The 21,420-nt window shown below is 37.1% G+C and overlaps 1 protein-coding gene across 1 annotated transcript; it reads right to left on the bottom strand.

Annotated features, from left to right (window-relative positions):
- Positions 1-14,240: 14,240 nt before the first annotated feature.
- LOC128568533 (serine protease inhibitor Kazal-type 1) lies at positions 14,241-21,132 on the bottom strand. The gene is made up of 4 exons (XM_053566208.1): positions 21,072-21,132; positions 19,102-19,133; positions 17,309-17,412; positions 14,241-14,286 (listed from the first exon to the last, which is right to left on the bottom strand). Exons 1-4 carry the CDS (start codon positions 21,130-21,132, stop codon positions 14,241-14,243), a joined length of 243 nt encoding a protein of 80 aa, XP_053422183.1.
- Between the last annotated feature and the right edge of the window lie 288 nt (positions 21,133-21,420).

A 21,420-nucleotide genomic window follows, 5' to 3' on the forward strand; every position in this document is an offset into this window, starting at 1 on the left:
GGGTCAGCATATAGCAAGTGTTATTTGTATACATGCTTGTTATATTATTACTGTTTCCTGGGATCACTCCAAACAGGGTATAGAAATAAAAATTAAAAAAAATTTCAACATAAACAAACCAATTATTTCTTTACTCAGGATTCAGAGAGCCAGTTATTTGGTTGTGGTTCTGCTGGGATAGTTTACATGTCCTGCAGGCTAGCTTCACACATGCGTTTGTGGTCAGTTGGAAGGGCTCCTTGGGGGTGTCTTTCAAATGGCTGTTTTATTCATCTGCTTGGAAGTTGGCTGAGTCATCAGCTGAAATGCCTTGGTTTTATCCACGTGGCCTCTCCAGCACGCTCGCTTGGGCTTCCTCACAAAACACCTGGTCTTCAAGAGGATGAAAACCAAAATTACAAGGCCTCTTGAGGTGGTGCTTAAGAATTGCAAGTTGCACAGTGCCATCTCAGCCACAGTCCACTGTGAAGTGTGTCACAGGCTAGCCAAGATTAAGGGGTGAGAAATAGATACAGATACTTCCTCTTGATGACAGTTTCTAAAAATAACTTGTGGCTGTTTTTAAACTACCATGTCCCCATTCTTGCGCCTTCAAATCACTCCTTATCACATTGTCATATTTATTAACATTTCCTTTGTAGTTCCTACCATTATCTAAAGTTATCCCCTCTGTGTATTTGTTTCCTTTTGATGAGTCCTCCTCCCTGGATATGAGTGTGAGCTCCAAGGCAGAGGCGTCTTTTCTGTCTTGCTTATTCTTGATGCCCTAAGGGCTTAGTTAATAGTGCTTGGCAGATAGTGATGGCAAATTTATTGGATGAATGAATGAATTCAGAACACCTGGTTCAAGAGGAAGAGGCTTGTGGACCAGTCCTTACGGTGATTTGGAATTATTTCCATTGAATACTCTCCAGGATCTGAACTGACAGGTTGACTGAAGATAAAAGGCAGGAAGTAGAGCGGCACCTGTAATCAAAGGAGTAGTGCACCAGCCCCATGTGCCAGAGATGGCAGGTTCAAACCCAACCCCGGCCAGAAACTGCAAAAAAAAAAAGGCGGGAAGTACCTTGAAGGATAACGAGGTTTCAGTGGCCTCCTTATGTCATGAGGAGGCTTTAGAGCAAAACTGACATGCTGCTTTTTTTTTTTTTTTTGAATTCTGAAAATTAATCACAGACAGCCCTTACCATGCATAATTCTCTTACTATGTCTTATAAGAACTGAGATTTGTTTTTTTTAGATAAGAGTCTTATTTTGTCACCCTTGGTAGAGTGCTGTGGCATTATAGTTCATAGCAACCTCAAACTCTTAGGCTCAAGCTATCCTTTTGCCTCAGCCTCTCAGGTAGCTGGGAAATAGGCATCCACCACACAACTTGGCTGTTTTTAGACAAGCCACTCTTGCTCAGGCTGTTCTTGAACTCCTGAGCTCAGGTAATCCACTCACCTTGGCCTCCCAGAGTGCTAGGATTATAGGCATGAGCCGCCGTGCCCAGCCTTGAGATTCAGTTTATCATATTAAGCCTCATTGTAGTCTGCTTTCTGTAGAAGGCCCTATTGAAAGATGAAAAGGTTAACTAGCAATAAACCTATATCATCTTAAGACAGAACTAAGAAAATAAGTGAAATTCATTTTTGTTGAATAAAATATTTTTGTTTATATTTTATTACTACAATATATCTAAAATAACAGAATAAATGTATCTGTTGGGTCTAACAGGAATTTGGTTTTGATCTAAAAAATAAGATTTCATTTTAATTTATACATTTGTAATTTTTTGGGACAGTGTAATGGTATACTCAGTTACTCCGGGAAAGACAAAGGCATTGATAAGACATGTCCTCTATTCTTAAGGGATTTTAGTATAATGGGAGATACAGATCACACAAATGGATGATCAAAGCACAAAGCCTATTATAGCAGTGGTTGTGTGCACAAGGTGCCCCAAACCCAAGGGAAAGCGGACACACTCCCTCCATGAATATGGTAATAGAGGGAAGGAGATGTAGTAAGAGAACAAAAGCAAAGTGTGTTCTGAGTAACTAGAAGTAGGTTTATTGTGTGAGAAGGAAAGGGCAGGAGTAAGTGGAGATTAATTAGTGTAGAGGCTAAAGCTGAATCCCAACAAGTATGTCCTACAAAAGAACTCACATTCTATCCTGGAAGCCACCAGTTGCCAGCTTCTTCGCTTGTAAGGAACTCCTTAAGGCCAAAAAGTGGAATGTTTATTATCCATTAATAGAGAAAATACACATAGATAATTAAACAGTTTTATCTTATTTTATTTTTTAACTTAATTTTTATTAAATCATAACTGTATACATTTATGGGGTACAATGTGATGATTTGATATACAATGTGGAATTTTTAAATCAAACTAATTAACATAACCATCACTTCACTTCTTTATTTTGTGATAGGACATTTATAATATACTCTTAGTTGTTTTGAGATGTACCTTTGCATTGTGTTCATTAGGTGAGGTCCCACCACATACTCTCCCTCTACCCACCCTCCCCCTTCCCTGTCCTCTCTCTCTTCCCCCTCTTTCTTGACTAACTTGTGCTTTATCATTTGTTTGAATCCGTAAATGTGTTTATATTGGTTTTATAATAGTATTGAGTACATTGGGTACATTTTTTTACATTCTTGAGATACTTTACTAAGAAGAATATGTTCTAGCTCCATTCAGGTAAACAAAAAAGATGTGAAGTCTCCATCTTTTTATTTCAGGTTATTGTGAAGGTACAAACAACCAGGTGACAATTTTTGAATTTGTTAGATAGAATACTTGTTGTTGTGTCTGGCACCTGAAAGGTGTGCCACATACCTCTACCTTGTGCTCTTTAAGAGGGAGCACACCAATCTCCCCCTCCTCTTTCCCTTCCCTCATTCCCCTCTTCCCAACTTAAAAATACTTTTTTCTCCTATGTAGGTATGTGTTAGATCATCTACTGGCTTCATAGTAAAATTGAGTACCTTGGATACTTGCTTTTTCATTCTTGTGATACTTTACTAAAAAGAATGTGTTTCAGCTCCATCCAGGTCAATACAAAAAATGTAAAGTCACCATCTTTTCTTACAGCTGAATAGTACTCCTTAGTGTACATATACCACAGCTTATTAATCTATCCCTGAGTTCATGGATATTTAGGCTGTTTCCACATTTTGGTGTTTGTAAATTGAGCTGCGATAAACATTCTAGTGCAAATGTCTTATGATAAAATGATTTTTTTCTTCTGGGTAGATGCCCAGTGGTGGGATTGCAGGGTCAAATGGAAGGTCTAATTTGAGTTCTTTGAGGACTTTCCATATGTCTTTCCAAAGACGCTATTATATTAGTTTACAGTCCCACCAATAGTAGAAAAGTGTCCCTCTCTCTCCACATTCACACCAGCATATGCAACTCCTGGACGTTGTGCTGTGGGCCATTCTCGTTGGGGATTAGTGATGTCTCGGGGTGGTTTTGATTTGTATTTGTCTGATGATTAGTGTGATGAGCATTTTTTCATATATTTGTTAGCCATTCATCTGTCTTCCTCAGAGAAGGTTCTGTTCTTGTCTCTTGCCCAGTGACAGAAGGGATTGTTTCCTTCCAGAAATACCTAAGGAATAATTCCATGAACAGATTATCTTCTGGCTAATTGAAGTACAGAACTGAGGCTGTTGGCATTGGTGAAGGCTACCTGAAGTTATGGCATGTTGGCATAGGAACAGCAGGAGGTTCTTTTCCTCTTACTCTTTCCCTTCTCCCCTGAAGGTTATTAATCCTCATTTGGGAAATCCCTTTGTCTGCCCAGACAAAAGAGTCATCTTTATCTCTGAAGACACAAGGACACAGAGAAGAATCTGAACAACCAGGCTTGGTAAGTCTCCAGTTTATTATTATTAGATCACACCCTCTTTGCCTAATCATACTCTCCCTGACTGTCTACTTCTTCATCAGGCTTCAGAATAAAAACACTCAAGTTGATCTGTGCCATTAGGTCTTCATATCCTTAGGAAAGTTCCCAAGTCACATACAACTTATATTAAATAAACATGTATACCTTTGTTAATCGGTCTTTTGTTGTAAGTGTCACAGCCAAGAACCTAGAACCTAGCAATGGATAAGAAATGAACCTTTTCCTTCCCTAAAAGGATATCCTAGCTATGACGACATCTGCTTTTAAATAAACTGTTTAATCCTCACTCTACATTTAATCCTATGGCACCTATAAAATTCAGCTGAAAATATTGAGAGCCTCCTTTAATAACTAAATGGTTTTTGAGTTTGTTCTCTTTTCTTCTCTTTCTTTTCTTTCTTTTTTTTTGATACACGCCTCCCTCTGTTCCCCAGGCTGGTCTCACACCCCTGGCCTTAAGTGATTCTCTTGCTTCAGCCTCCCAAAGGCAAAAGCCACTGTACCCACATTAATTTTGAACTCATTTGGATTGAAATAATACCTCTTGAACCAAGAGGTGGTAATTCATTTGTATTTGTAGTCACTGAAACAGAATTGGACTTTAAAAGTTTTTACCATAGAAAGCATAAAAATGTGGTTACCGATTCAGAAGAGTACTTGGATTTTTTTCTTCTTTTCCTCTACTTTCTTGTATTTTTTCTTTGCTTTTTCCTCACTTTCTCCTACCACTTCTGTGTTTCTGTGACCCTCTCTCTGTTCCTCCTTTTTCTTTGCTATTTTTTCCTTCCTTAGAGAATTGATATCATACCCTCTTTTTCTAAGTAGAGCATTAAAAGTGTATTATTTTTCTTCTGTTCTTTCACCAGTAAGGGAGGATATCAGCAAATAGTGCTAGAAAAACAGAATTGGAAATGAGAAAAAATGGATGTCAAATAATATAGTACCGCACACCAGTATTCCACACACGAAATTATGAACTCATATGATCATAGGTAGATCCAAAGGTATCATATATAGAACTTGCAAAAGAAAACACAGAAGAAAATAAATGTGACATTAGAGCAGACCAATATCTCTTAAATAAGACACAAAAGTATAAAACATAAAAGAAAAAAATCCCTGATAAAATGAACTTCTTTATAATATAAAAATTTTAATCTCTGAAAAACATCATTAACAATATCACAAACAAAATTACATACAGGGAAAAAATAAATGCCACTCATAACTTAACAATTATAATAAGAAAAACAAACCAATTAAAACATGGGCAAAAAATTTTTAGCTATAAATGATAGATAAGTGAACATAAATACATAAAAAGATTAGTCATCAGAGAAATAAAAATTAAAACTACAATGAGATAGCACTATAAATTCTAACTTGCTAAAAATAACTAAAATTAGAAGACTGACAATGAGAAATGTTAGTGAGAATGTGGAGCAACCAGAACTCACATATGTTACATTGGGAATGTAAGATGATACAACAATTTTGGAAAACAGTTGACAGTTTCTTATAAAGTTAAAAATATACTTTCACTGTGACCTAGTTATTGTACTTTTATGTACTTCCTCAAAAGAAATGAATATATATGCCCACATAAATGCTTAATATGTGAATGATCACAGTCACTTTAATTATAATAGTTGAAAAATGTCTTCTTTTTTCTTTTGAGACAGAGTCTCATTCACTGGTAGAGTGCCATGGTGTCCTTATTGCTCACAGCAACCCCAAACTCCTAGACTCAAGAGATCCTCTTGCATCAGCCTCCTGGTGTAGCTGGGATTATAGATACCCACCACAATGCTTGTTTGGCTAGTTTTTCTATTTTTAGTAGAGATGGAGTCTGGCTCTTGTTCAGGCTGGTATGAAACTCATGAGCTCAAGCAATTAATTCACCTGCCCTAGAATGCTAGGATTACTGGTGTGAGCCACCCTGCACTGCTGAAAAGTGTTTTAAGCAAAGTTGGAAACAACCTATATGTTCAGCAACTTGTGAATGAATACACAAATTGTGGTATATTGAAACAGTGGAATACTACTCAGAAATAAAATAAAGAAGGAATGATTTTCAAAACACAGATGAATTTCAAAAACGATATGGTATATAAAAGAAGGCAGTTCATAAAAGACTGCCTGATGTTAAAATCCTAGAACAGGCAAACAGTCTTTAGGGACAGATCGATTAGGGATTGATTGTACAGAGTTGGAAGGGACAACGTTGGCTACAAAGGAGTACAGGATATTTTGGGGGCGTGATAGAAATACTTCATTGTTTAATTACAGTGTGATTTTATAAGCATATATCTTATAAACTCACTGAGCATATAAGCATATATTCATAAATTCACTGAACTGTGTAAATGTGCAACATTTAAATAAGGTTTATTTCCTGTGAATATATTATGGTGATATATTTTCTAGCTGAAAAGTGATTGTATCTTCATAAATTATGAAAAATTTTAGAAAATATTATTCAAATCATCAACAAAATTAGAATTGTTTTTATGGTGGATTATGGTCCCAACTTTTTAGGAGGAGTATGACATTTCTTTATAAAGCTAAGTAATAGACCTCTCTCCACCTTTACTTTAGAATTTCTGAGTTCTCAGGAATGGATTTCAGCAGGTGGCACATGGAGAGTGTGGTTAATAGACATCTGCATTATCTGTACTGAGCTCTAAAAGAATTAACTCCAATGTGCTCATTATGTTGAAGAGATGCGATATTCTTTACTATCAATAGCTCTAATTAGCACATAAAAACATTCCAAAAGGAACATAACAGTTTTTTTAATTGTTGTTCATTTTGCTAGTAGAGAAAGAAGAAAATACCTGATGCATGATATTTGGGACACTAGATAAGAGTATTATTTAATGAGAACAAGAAAAATGTTCATTAATTATTATAACAGTTAAGACTGTAGTTGCTAAAGTAGAATCTATATTGGATGCTATTTATGTAATTAAAAAATCTAATTTGGTTTTTTGAAGATTACAGACATACAGATACACCATACTCAGTCAAGTACAAAATGGAAAACCAACGACTTATTTACTAAAGGCTCCTTTGCCCCTATAAAAGTATTCCTATGCCTTTTTATGTTTCTACAGTTCCAAATTTTATTACAACCTCATTAAATCAAAACCTTTGATTAAGTTATTTAAACATGTGAGCTCATCAAATTTCAAATAGGACTTTTCAGGTAAAAGTGAAAGAGTAAAACTCAATTCTTAAAAGAAGTTGAGTATTTCAGTATTCTTGATATAAAATTAACTGTCCTTTATGTATGTATTAAAGGAGGACATGGATAATTGCTGTGATTGTGTAGTGCAGGGTATAAAGATAATTATTTGGGAAACTAAAACAAAATAAAAGAAACAAATATGCCCACACTTATATTTCAGTTTGACTACAGTTATTATTAGAGAGGGACTGACAAATTATTATGGGAATTTGGAAGACATAAGTTTGAGAAAACAGGGAAAGTGTATGGGGATACAAAAGTTGAGTTAGGTCACAAATCAGTGAGCACCACCCCAAATCAGCTGATCCAGCAGAGTATCAGGAAGGTGAGGCCCGGCCACCCAGAAGGCCATCCAGAAGGAGCTCGGCAGGTGATCCTTAAGCATTCTAAAGCAGTGATTTTCACAGCACACCGGTGTGCTTTTGCGAGATTCCTAGGTATGCTGTGAAAAAAAATTGTAAAGATCATTAAATTGTTTTGTAAAGAAGTTCAAAGCACAGTATGTATTTTCTTCTTTTTGACTTTTTTTTGATCAACATAATTTGAGTGTGCCATGGAAGTTTAACTATATGTTCAAGTGTGCTGTGAGATATAAAAGGTTGAAAAATAATGTTCTGAAGTTTGAGAACCACTACTTTAAGTGATAGCATTTGTGTGTGATGTATATTAAGTAGGTGAATTTTTTGACAAGTGAAAAAGGAGTGCAGAAAGACTGTTTAGCAGGAAAAATGCCTACAGACAAGAGGCCTGTGACTAGCTAGACAAGGTATAGCTATCTCAGCCTTTACATCAGAGTACTGCTGTAACTATTTTGTAGTTTAGAAGTATTCTCTGGTTCAGGATGTATTGGTACTGTTCAAAGGGTAGGGTTGGGGAGGTGTTATAGGGAAGGAAGATAATCTGAGTAACTTAGGCGGGGAGAGCCCCTGGTCAGTTATATTAAACGCATGCGAATTAATTCTGGGTTATTGAGGGCAGTTGCTGAGGAAATGGAGAAGAAAGATTGGATTTGACAGGTCATGTGTTTTAGGAATGAATTCTAGTGTCCATGTTCCATAAAAATGTTGTTGGTCTTTAACTTTTAGTGATGCTAGATACCAGCAACTTCCTGGTGAACCTGAGGTAGGGAAAAGGAATGTCTGTCTGTGAAACAGATTTACTGACTCCATTCCAGTGCTACTTTAGGATATGTAGAAAACTAAGAAAACAGAGAAAGTCAGGAAACGTACTAGTGGCAGAGACCTTAGAATGATATCTCAGAGATTGGCAAGCAATAAGTGGAGGGTAGTTATTTGAGTTGTGGGGGATCGGTAAAGGATCCCCAGAGGAGGTGATACCTACGTTCTGATAAAACAAGAAAAAGATGGCTGGAGCGTGTTTATGTGAGGGAACGAGTGTGTTTCACATATGTGAATTTTGCAGAAGAAAAACAAAAGGACAATGGAGTCAGAGAACAAGGGCAGAAGCAAGAGAGCATGGTGTGTGCTGAGAACTTGGAGTAATTATTATTCATAGAAAGGGAGGTCAAGGGCACTGTTATGGGAGTTAGAGGCAATAGCAGCAATAGGTGAGTGAGTGACAGACAGTTCTGCACTCAACTAGTTCTAAACTTCCGTGAGTTAAGTTTTCTAGTTCCTGAAAAGAAGATCCCAGGGTGCCTTGAAAAGACGCATGGGGCATATTTAATCAGGTCTGGTATGTGGAACTTCTTCTAAATAACCTAAAGCTTAGCTCCTATTATCTTTATTATTCTTCAATAAGTTTAAGCTGGGATAATTTATATCTGTAAGGTTTGCAAATTAATTTCTTTTGTCATTCTTTTAAACATCTGCAAGTTCTCTAGAAGGTAAAAAGTTATTTCAAAAATATAGTTATAAAGTTTAAAGAAAAACACATATAATACATTGCGCTAAATAAAAGAGATTTTAAAAAAACTGAAATTTAGAATGAGCAGATCAAAATACAACTTATTGTACACGTGGACTTCCAGAACCATAATCACTACGCATCTTACTAAATGGCCATTGTCTTTCTCAGCTTTTCGTCCTTCGTCTATTCAGGTAATTATGTCTGGATTTGTTTTGTTTTACATGGCACTCTCTGCTTTTTCTAACTTCCATAATTACACAAGTTTTTTATTTTCGATTTCTAACGCAACTTTTCCTTGATGACTCCAAATTCTCAATTTTGTTGTTCCTTTTTCTTCCTCCATCAGAAACTAAAATAAAACTAAAGAAAAAAATTATTGTATTTTACACTTTTTTTTTTAAGAGACAAAGTCTCACTTTATTGCCCATGGTAGAGTGCTGTGAAAGCACAGCTAACAGCAACCTCCGGCTCCTGGGTTTAGGCAATTCTCTTGCCTCAGCCTCCTGAATAGCTGGGACCACAGGCACCCACCACAATGCCTGGCTATTTTTTTTTGTTGCAGTTTGGCTGGGGCCAGGTTCAAACCTGCCACCCTCCGGTATATGGGGCCAATGTCCTACTCACTGAGCCACAGGCTCTGCCCCTGTATTTTACACTTTTTATTCATGACCACACATGCAGTGAGTAAAATGAGTTAACCTATTTCTGTCAAAAATAAATTCAGATCAAGTTAGAATTTTAAGAGTTTATTGTGAATGCTAAAAAAGTTTATGAACTGGGAAACCTTAAACTGAAAAAATGGCAGGAAATATTAGTACAATTTGTAGAGCATAAAGGAAGAAGTATTTTCATCTTTTTTATGATTGGCTGGGATATTGGTTGTATTGAAGGCAACCAAGCTGTGTACACTGATTTGTCTACAGAAAGTCAGATGATTTAAATTTGATTATATGTCTATGGACAGTTAGTTTGGGGGCATCTAAAACATAGCCTCCATTTTATTTATTTACTTATTTTTAACATATTTTAAAACCACATGACCACAAATAGCATCTCCCTCAAGTAAGAGGTTTTTGACCTGATCTCTAAACAGCCTACATTGTTTGTTTTTGTTATGTTGACATTTTAGTGACTTTTAATTTATTTAAAAGCAAACTTGCAAGCATCATTATCTACATATTCCACATTTTTATCTATAAGTTAGCTATCATTTAAAGGATGAAAGGAAACAAAGGAAATTGTTGGCTGTGCTGGAGCTTAGAGAAATGAGAGCTTTGCACATTTTTATTTAATTGCCTCCTTTATTATAAAAATAAATTTTATTTCTACATAGTTGGAATAACCTAAGGTTTTTAAAGGATAAATTTGGTCAGAGAAATGGAAATGAAGGGTCGATATTTTTCATGTTTTTATTTCCCAGGAGGCTCAGTATAATTTATTAAAAAATATTTAATTTCGTACAATTTTATTTCTCCAATGGGACAAAAAAAAAAAAATATATATATATATATATATATATTTTGGTATACTGTTCCCTTGAGATAGCTTCATATTTCAAACACTTTGAAACCAATAAGGGAAACTATAAAAATGTAGTGACCTTGTGAATTTGCCTTACATTTAAAGATAATTATGTTTTTTTCTTTATTCAGGGATGGGGATCTAATATATGTAATGTGAGAGGGGGTTATTACCCCATTCCTTCCTAGAACTACAAACTCTTCTCAGTCAACAAAATGTGTTTTTGGTGGCTACTCTTGAATTTCTACTTTGGAGGTATGGTTTATAAATCTGAAATTTTCTGAAGTTAAAAGCAGAGAGACTTTAATCTCATCCTGTGCCCAGTTGAGGAATATCTTCCACAAAATCTGACCATTTGATAATGCAATAAATTGGTACTGATTGGGGATAGGAAGGGGCTACATCGAAGTAGGAGAAAAGTCTGGCCTCGTAGATAAGAAAGTTGAAAAGGGCCCTTAAGGAAACAATGAGTTTGGGGAATCCTGGGACTCAATTGACTAAGTATGTCCTGTTCTTCACAAAATGCAGTTTCCAGCTTGTGACACAAAGTGGAGTAATGGTTTCAGTTATAGAACAGGGCACACAGCAAAAGTCACAAACATCATAAGACTAGTAGACGCCATCATATAGTTGTCAGGAAAAGAGCAGGTAACAATTACACCTAAAAAAGAAGGAAAATGGGCACATGTGGCAACTGAGGTGATCTGTGACCAATAAGAAATAGACAAAACACCTAAAGACTTAAGATGACCAGTGAAAAGCTTTATAGATAATTGTAGGAAGAACTAAGATACTAATTTTGTGTATTCCTTTGTGTGATGTCTTTTCTCACTCGTGAGAAGGATCCTTTTCCAGACTCTCAGGAAAAGTCTATGCTTAGCTGTGATTTACTTTAAATAAACTGTTCTGTTTTTTCATTACTTTAAATACATTTTGCTTCTATTCCATTATACTGTAGAGTCCAGGCTGCTTTATTCCCACTTCTGGTCCCTTGCTTTCACATTAACTCAGCTGAACTTGCTAGATCCACTGAGTGAATTGGACCAGGTCTAGTGAACAGCTCAAGGGTCTTAGAGACCCCTTAACAGTTACCTGAAGAAGTAAGTTCCTATCATAGAAGTGTGTATGTACCAGGAGACAATTAATTGCCTTTACAGTGATCTCAAAGGGTTATGAGATAATAGTAAAAATAATAATAGCTATTACCGTTTGAACACTTATCATATGTCACACATTGTGGTAATTGCTCTGTGAGGGAATTGTTATCATTAACTCCATGAAACTGAAACTTTGAGAACTCCTTGACTTCTCCCAGAGTACAGGGCTGCATAGCAGCAGGGCCAGCTTCAAGCCCAGGCTCTCTAAATCAGAGCTTCTTATCTTAAACATTATAGCGTATATTTTCCTACTGGGCCAAAATTATTATCTCTTTAATCTTTACCCAATTAGTCTAAATTCTCTCCCTTAAGGGCAACCAGAACATGTTCATTCCTCTTTCTCATTAATTTATGTAACAAAAAGAATATTAATTGGTCACTTTCTAGGTGTTAGATACTGCCTTGGAGCCAGTAATACAGCACTAACAAAGGACAAAATTCCCACTTTCATGGTGTTAATTTTTTTTTTTTTTGAGACAGAGTTTCACTTTGTCACCGTTGGTAGAGTGCTGTGGTGTCACAGCTCACAGCAACCTTCAGCTCTTGGACTTAGGCGATTCTCTTGCCTCCCAAGTAACTGGGACTACAGGTGCACAGCACAACACCCGGCTATTTCATTTTGTTGTTACAGTTTGGCCAGGGCTGGGTTTGAACCCGCCACCCTCGGTATATGGGGCTGGCGCCCTACTCACTGAGTCACAGGAACCACCCAGGTGTTAAAATTCTTTTCCCTTAAATTGTTCGAAAAGACCAATAAGTTCTAAGGATTTTCCTTTTTTTCCTTTCCTCAGGTCAAATTTTTCTACTTCTTTCAACTACTATCATAGGGAGAAGTTTAGGGTCAACATTGGTAGTTGCTCTTCTAAGCACAGCCTGGTTTGTAAGTCATGGCTTTTAAAACATAACCCCCATCCATGAAAATAGCAATCCACACGCTCTCTGATAGGTCAGAGAGAAAGAAGAACGGTTAAAGGCAAACAATCTCCAAGCCTCTTCTTTCCAGACTTCTAGAATGGTCCAATTAGACAGGACAATTTGTAACATTCAATGGTTTAAATTCCATTTACTGTGTAAGTTCCTTGATATTAGAGGTGTCCTTCAAGTGTCCTCTAGCATCACTGACAGGTGCCGGAAGCCATCTTGCAGTCCTAACTCCCGTTAATTTGGTGTTTGCTGAGATCTCAGACTCTGGCTCAGCAGAGTTACCTGGCAGACTGTAGCACCCTCTAGTGGTCAGATTGAAAACTGAAGATGTACATTTTGAATATCACAAGAAATTAACCTAAACTTTGCAGGGTTATCTAACCATTTTTTTTTCTTTTTCCTGCCTCAAATCGGAAGAATAAGAATTTCCTTGGGCCGCATATTAAATAAACAAACATTAACGACAGCCGATGAACAAAACAAGAGGTTTGTGCATATTTTTCCAGATACCCAATACCACAGATAAGCAAAACAGACCTCAAAAAATCAGGGTACGGCCTGCAGGCCGTAGGGTGGACATCTCTGCTTTGAGTGTCAGGCAACTGTGCTTTGCAAGTGTGGAATAGCCTTGATGGTTATTTCAAGTTCAATGGGGGCGATCTATTCCCCACTATAAACGAGAAAATTTGATGCATCTCAGGCTCTGTTAGCCTATTACCTGCCACTCCATTTTTAGCTGCTTAGTTCTTCGTGGGCTCAGAAATTCACGTTTCTTTTCTTCACACCTTTTTTTAACTTTGCAGACATTTTTATTTGTGAGCAATTCTTTATTTCCATCTTATTTTTGTCCCTGAATACAAATGAATAGGCGTTTTTAATACAAGGATGTTATCTATGTTCCTAGAGAAGAAATAGGTGAGGGGTAAGCTATGTGAGGTGATTGTGGTTTGGACTTGAAGGCAGCCCTGAATTAAAATCCTCACTCTGCTGCTTTGTTTGCTGGGGACTTCAGTCAGGTGATTTCTTTTTTTTAAGTTTACTCACAAGACAGGGATATTCTGTGAGAAGACCATGTCTAACCCCCTGTCTTCCTTCTGAGACATCACATGGAAAATCACAAGATCTAAACTCTTTTCCACCACACAGGCTGCTCTATGCTCATGTGTGTAGACCTGCACCAGACATGATAGATACTCACTTCACTTCCAAGGAAAACTAATTTCAATCAGCTAAGTGTGGAGGGTAACATGCTTCTGGATTGAGAATTTTCCATTTATTCCTTAAAATGGTAGTCCAATTCTCTTCATGATTACACATGTTCAACTGCATCCTGTCACTTAATATCTGCAAGAAAGAGGCCTCAGAATGTGTGGGAGGTGGTAGTGGGGGAAGGCATTTGTGAGAGAAATTGTCTGAAATTATGGAATTTCTATATTTCGTAAAACTTGGTCTATTGTCAGTCTTTCCCAGGTCCCCTGTCCTTGATCTAATCAAACAACCCCTTGAAGAAAAAGCAAATACCAACAAGAAGAAGGATTCAGATGCATTTATTCAGCAATCAGGCCATGCAGGCATTGCAGTGACCTTATGGGGTTTCAGAACCATGGTTCTCACTCAGCAGGGACCTGCTTTTTTAATGCGGACATGAATCTGGCGTTTCCTGTAGTAGAGATTGAAAAAGCAAGAAAAGCTTAAACTTTACTGGCAAAAAGAGACTGTAGGAGAAAAACAGCTTCATTTAACATAGAGAAAGATTTAAGATTTATTCCCATTTCTCTGTCATTTATTTATTGACTTATTCATTAATCACCTAATAGTTATTATTATCACATACACTAAGAATGTAACAGAAAGGAAAGATATCTGTCCCTACACAATTTATAGATCTAGTTGGGTGTAATAGTGAACCCCTGAAATTAATCTTTAATCCATTGTTGCTTTTTGTGCCCCGGCCTGGCTAGCAGGCTGGTGCCTGAGCTATTTGCAGGACCTTCTAATTGATTAATCTTTCTTCTTAGAACTTTGGGGATCCATAGCTGTGAGGTCTTGCAGGAGTAAATAATATCTTTAGTCCATATCACACTTTCCATCTCTAAACATTCTCCCCTCCATCTAGACAACTTTCTGCTGGCCCCCACGTCACCTTTCCCACATCAATTTTCTCTTCCTTAAGATAAATATATCTAGGGGGAAACTTACAACTTTGACTAAATGGTGTAAAGGCAGTATGTGTAACCAAAACATGTATAAACCCTAAAATAAAAAGAAATTTAAAAAAGTTTAAACAAATTTCTGAATCTCATAATCATTCCTTAGAAGACTGCTTCAGATCTCTTATCTTCTGAACAATCCTTTCCTCAAATATATTGGCCTGCAAAAATTCTATTTTTCTATCTAGCAGGCAAAAAGATGTCTGGCTTTCATATATTTTTATATGTGCACTTATCTGGATTTGGTTGATGGTTTTAAGAGTATTTAATGCTTCCAGTATTATACTCATAATACTGATGTTCAAAATTGCGCAGTAAGCCAGACATGTAACCAGAATAGATGGTTAATCATCTATAGCTATGTTGGTTACTGTGGATGAAGATGTTCACTGTCCACTTATAGCTACTTAAATTTGAATTAGCTAAAGTTAGGTAATATTTAACATTCCATTTCTCAGTTGGACTAGACACATTTAAGTGCTAATGGCTACTATACTGTGGCTAGTGTTTATATCCTGGGCAGGACAGACAGAGAACATTTCTGCCACTATAGAAACTTCTACCGGACAAGGGGTCTATAGATAAGAATGTGCCAGTACAGATTTCCTAAGAAGACATAGAAAAAGTAAAAAACAAACAAACAAAAAACAACTATTTTTGAATATCTCCACAGTCATTTAATACCCAAAAGACCACTATATACAAGCTCTTTTTTGGTATTGTCTACATGTCTCAAAACCCGACATCTAGAGTCGGAGCCTGGCTCTAGTTACTATGCAGTGGATTTGTTTGTGACTTTTAATGGGCAATAGAAAGGCAATATATAGTATATTAATGATATGTTATATTTGAGAAGACCACGTCTTTTCTCCAGACCTAAGTTTTCTTATTGAGAAAGGAAGAGAAATTATGTCTTCTGGAGTACAAATGTTCCTCTCATACCTACATACTATAGTTTTGGAAAAGAGTGGACACAGATAAATTTTAAAGGCTAAGACAATAGAGTGTCCCAGCCCTCTGCTCATATTTTCCTAACATTTCACCATATATTATATATTGGGACATGTGGTTGTGGCACTGGGAAATTTCTCAAGTCTCAAGGTTATTCTCTTGCTTTTTTCTCTCCTTGAATGGAAATGTGAGCTTTGACCTCAATATCAACAACATAGTTCATGAGAAAATTAACACGTGGTTACGAATTCCTTTTGCAAGTCTTAATTGTGGAAAAGATTCACCACAAAGCAGAACACCAAATATTTTGGATATAAAACTTCAGGACATTAGACCTGTTGGCCTCGGGACCTATTTCTACAATTTGCTAAACTCTGAGAACTTTCTGAAATTGTTTAAAATAGCCCTAGGTGAGGGTTGTGTTATAGGGAAGGGATTTTATGCAAGGGAATAATGGAAATGTAGATAGTCATTTGAGCCTGAGTCAAAGTCTTTCATATCAAGTAAATTCCAGAATAAGTGAGGTCACTTGTAAAAGCTCTTTTATTAGTTTTCCTCATTTCGCACCTTTATTTAACCTGCATGCACTTTCAATGCGGCCAAAATTGAGAAGTGTATTTAAATGGCATAGTTTTCCTGAATCCTTTCTTGGCCCTGGTCAATGAGAAGCAATCTGTATTTCTCCTTAACTCCTGCAACACTTTATTTACTTACACCCCATTTTCTGACATTTGCCCTAACTTACAAAAAATATATGTGCTCATGACACTTTTTTCTTGATCATAAGCACAGTGAGGGCAGTGGGGGTAGGCATAATGCCTGACCTACATCAGGGCTCAGTTGCTGAGGGAGACCGAAAACCTGTGATGAATCTATTCCTCTGTGGGACCTAAATGTGATCACCAACTTAAGGGAACTTCAGAAATGAAGCTTTATGGAGGCTGGCTCTATATCCACAAACAAAAATGTTACAAAAATGCATTTCAGCCCACTCAGTCTTTACAGTTTATATTTGATATTTGAAGGCTTTAGAAAACACAATTATTGGTTATCACCAAGAATTATATTTTATAATTAAAGGTATTTTGTGTGTATAAGCTTAAAAAATTTCAAATCATCTACTGTTTTTCTGTAAGAAATGTGGTATTTAATCATACAAGTGACTTTCAAAAATCACATTATCATACCAGATATATAACAAGGAGAAAAGGAGAGAACTATTTTAGGGCTAAGTGGATATTTTATTTCTTTTTTTAAATTAATTTATTTTTTATTGTTGGGGATTCATTGAGGGTACAATAAGCCAGGTTACACTGATTGCAATTGTTAGGTAAAGTCCCTCTTGCAATCATGTCTTGCCCCCATAAAGTGTGACACACATAAGGCCCCACGATATTTTATTTCTTTTGTGCGAAGATTCATGTTATCAGTATATTGACTGGAGATTTAGAGGGATACATATATAAAAATGTGAAGCTAATGAACTTAAAATATATTTAAAAAATTCTAATTCGTACTTACTTATTTTCATTACACAGACAGCATTCATTGGGATAAGTCTGTCCATCAGTTCCACAGACAGGGTTGAGGTTCTTGGGGCATCCAAAATCTTCTCTACATTTAGGCTAAAAGTGGAATTAAACAGAATCTTCTTCTACCATTCTTCCTTTTTGGAGTTTATATGAAAACCTCTGAAATACTTTTAATTCCCCTGGGGCATTACTATGATTGGAAGAATATCATTGAATGCTCCAAGAGAAAGAATCTAAGATTTAGAGTCAGAAAACCTGGTTTTAATTAATGCCTCTGCTATTGCTGAGCTATTTGACATTGGTAAGTTCTTTGGCCTCCCTGAAACTCAGTCACTTCATCTGCAAAATGGGAATAAAATGGCCATTTTCCCACCTATGCCATAGAGATGTTGTGAGGTTTGCGTAAGACAAGTGAGATAGTGTTAAAGCTCACAATCACTGCAGGTGCTGGCTCTGCTCAGGTCAGCCACACCTTGGGGCATGTTCTCCTTCGCACACTGCAGGCCCCACATGATCTACTCTAAGGCACTCAAACATACTAGGCATCTTGCATTCTTGGCATCTTTACACTCTATTCTAGCAAGATTTAATTACCATCAGATTTCTGTTCTAGGCCAGACGCTGTCCCAAGTGCTTCTTATATATTACTCTATTTAAGCCTCACAAGCATCCCGAGAACTTGTTATTATTACACCCTTCTGTTACCTTGTTATTATTATACTCTTCTTCAGTGGAAGATAATAAGGAATAAAGCTATGAAATAATCCATGGTCATACAGCCAGGTTAATTCCTGAATCCTGCATTCAAACTCAGTCATTCCAGTTCCTAAACTTTAGCTCTTAAACACTTCATACTATTCGCCACCCCATCAGTTGGGTTTTGCTAACACACACTTTTCCTTTATGGCACAGAACATTTTTTCTTCTCAGATGTCAGAGTCTCACTGTGTTGCCCAGACTGGAGTTCAGTGGCCTCATTAAAGCTCACTGCAAATTCAAACTCTTAATCTAATTGATCCTCCTAATTTGGTTTTCCAAAGTGCTAGGATTAGAGGCGTGAGCCATTGAGACCTCCAATACTTCTTCATACAATATCACAAGAGTAATAATTTATTCACACATGAACTTTGGGTTGATCAGCTGCCTCCTGCTAGACATAAATGTGATGAGAGGGGAACCCTTTTTTCTTTGGTGTCTACATTTACTGAAATTACTGTTTAAACAAAAGGAATCATGGAAAGTTAGATTTAGAATGTTTTTCTAGAGCAGGGGTTCTCAACCTTTCTAATGCCGCGGCCCTTTAACACAGTTCCTGTGGGTCGCAACCCACAGGCTGAGAACATCTGTTCTAAAGGGAGAAACTAGTTTATTAGTTTCACTTGTTCTCTGTGAATTACAGGTGCATCTTGAAGACTATAAGAACTGCATGGCAACATCATCAAACTGGCTTTAAGGAGGAAAGGATCCTTGGAGTGGACTTGAGAAGGCTCCCACCCCAAAGACTTGTTCTACATCAGTTACAAACAGCAAAACAAAACACATAAAAAACCAAAGTAGCTTTCAGAGCAAACATTATACCTGTACATAGAACTTGCCTGAGCATCAGTAGCTGATCTTTCAGTAAAAGCTTACGGGGAAAATGGCTACACTATTCATATTTTATAGGTCAAGCCTCTCTGGCATTCACACTGTTCATCTCTACGTCAGGCTCAGTTGAAAGATGCTTTGGTTAAATTGAACAGTTCAAGTCTGAGAAATAAGAAATTACAAATTTCTCTTTACCTCTCTTCCCAGGAACTCATCTTCTTGGTTACCTAGAAGACATAAATCACACATGTTAAATTGGGTCCTCAATGAGAGGAGGCAGATTTATTCTTATTCAAAAGTCTCTCCTTTCATTGAAGACAGTGACATCTCTGCTGGCCTCTGATATCTGTCCTCAAGGATGTCTGGTTGGTTTCCATCTTTTCCTTGCCTGTTGAAACCATGAAGAAATTAAGTTATAATTTGAGTATGACCAAAGTATCCCAATTTGGTATTTCAGAAATTGATTCTCTTCCTTGCAAATAGAAATTAAGTCTTTACATTTTGAAAGGTATCAGGCACTGTGCAAATACCTTTTGAATGTTCACTAACACTCTCACAACTATAGGTTACTAGACATTTGATTCCATAATTAGTGAGGTATAGGAATATGGATATGAATTTACAGATGAAGGTATAGGGAACTTAGATAACTAGATATGAAATAGTGATCATTTCATAAGCATTAAACAGATCTTCTGGTGCAAAATTAACTTTTGCAATTATACTTAAGTCTCCTTTTGTAAGAAATGTTAAAGAATGGAGCTCTTTTGCCAACTCACCATCAGTGCTCAAAGAGCTGTTTCCCACAGTTGCATTATACTGATAATGGGTCCAATTATAATTTATCAATTTAAAGGTAGTCAAAAATGGCCATTCTGCTTCTCCAGAAAATAGTAGGCTTACTAACACTATGTACGTAATGGTAATATGTTCATTGAGGGGAAAGGAAAACTCATCTGACAGCCCCCAAGGAGAAAAATTGGTGAGACTTGACTTTACTACAAACAGTAACTAAGGTGATCTAAGCAGGTAATTCTTTTTATCTGAATGTAGTAAAAAGCAGTAGGCATCTACAGGTTGAAGAACATCCCTTGTCATAGTCAGAATCTGATGCTGTTGAGGGCCTGTGGGATTTCAGAATCTAGTGGACTTGAAACTTGATGAGCAGGTGCTCACACAGCATCTGTTTTTATTGATTAATATGCTGGAAGGGAGAAAAAGGGGACACTGTTTACATGAATATTTCACAAACAAACAATATCCTTCCTCTTCTTCAAAAAAGTGAAGATTCTGCTCCTAGGAGGATCCTTTGGTAAATCACAGATAAAGTTGAAAATGTTAATAATTTCCAGTGATACAAAGGAAACTGATCGTAATTCTGTGGGGTCAGAATTGTCTGTTGATTTTGTCCAGATGTAGCCTGGGGATATATGTACACCCTGTGTTTCAGCAGAATATTTTCCCTCAAAACTTTCTGCGGGTCAAAAATAAATCTTTAATCAAGCTATGCCTTTTATATTGAATAACAAGAAGTCATTGTTATCTGTTTTATGCAATTCCATGAGAATTTAAAATCTGTAAATTGGCCTTAGACATTTAGAAGGGTATTTATGCTTGAAATATTTCCACTGCTTTTTTTCTCTATCATGTTCCTGAGAAAGATTTCCATCACTAGAGGAAAACAATTCCAACTTTACTCTGGAAAGTTTTCACTAGTACTAGTAAAATTGTTTTCCATGTTTTACATTAAAAACTCCTCTCTGGGGCAGCACCTGTGGCTCAGTGAGTAGGGCGCCGGGCTCCATATACTGAGGATGGCGGGTTCGAACCTGGCCCAGCCAAACTGCAACAACAAAAAATAGCCAGGCATTGTGATGGGCACTTGTAGTCCCAGCTACTGGAGGGCTGAGGCAAGACAATTGCCTAAGCCCAAGAGCTGGAGGTTGCTGTGAGCTGTGACACCACACACTCTACCGAGGGCGACAAAAAAACCCCAAAACTCCTCTCTGTAATGCTCATCTAGTGAATTTATTTCATCTCATTGGAACCAAAAGATCTATCAATGATGAGCTATATCCAATGTTCAGGAGGTTGTGTGTGCTCACCAAAGCTATAAGTCAAAAAGAGTTTTCTCTCACATTTGAAAAAAAAGCAAAGGTACCTACCAGATATTCGTAAACTCAACAGGGCCAAGACAGCGAGAAGAAAGATGCTCGTTACCTTCATGGCTGAAGTCCTGTGTCCAGAGGTCAGTTGAAACCTGCACAGAACTTACCACCACTCTTCAGAACCCTGAGCCTACAAGGGTCATATAAGCAGGTGGCAACAAGGTCCCACCCACTGTGCCTTGTCACAGGTCTCCTTGGTTATTGATTAACTCTGTGTCACGGCTGGGCCTCTAGGCCAGGGGACCTGGAAAAAGAAAGGTGAGAGGAGCCAGGAGAGGCTGAAATATGCAAGGCTGAGATTCTGTCAGAAAAATTATTGTGATGCTTAGTTCAGCTGATGCCTAAC

Source organism: Nycticebus coucang, chromosome 17 (genome assembly GCF_027406575.1).
Source record: "Nycticebus coucang isolate mNycCou1 chromosome 17, mNycCou1.pri, whole genome shotgun sequence".
In the NCBI taxonomy this organism is placed as follows: Eukaryota; Metazoa; Chordata; class Mammalia; order Primates; family Lorisidae; genus Nycticebus; species Nycticebus coucang.

What these genes read in the sequence shown, in the direction of transcription:
- LOC128568533 (XM_053566208.1), bottom strand. Translation starts at nt 21,132, where the DNA reads ATGAAGGTAACGAGCATCTTTCTTCTCGCTGTCTTGGCCCTGTTGAGT. An exon ending in GTTGAGTTTACGAATATCTG is followed by an intron (nt 19,134 to 21,071) that starts GTAGGTACCTTT and finishes TATGTCTTCTAG; the next exon opens with GTAACCAAGAAGATGAGTTC. An exon ending in ATGAGTTCCTGGGAAGAGAG is followed by an intron (nt 17,413 to 19,101) that starts GTAAAGAGAAAT and finishes TTCCACTTTTAG; the next exon opens with CCTAAATGTAGAGAAGATTT.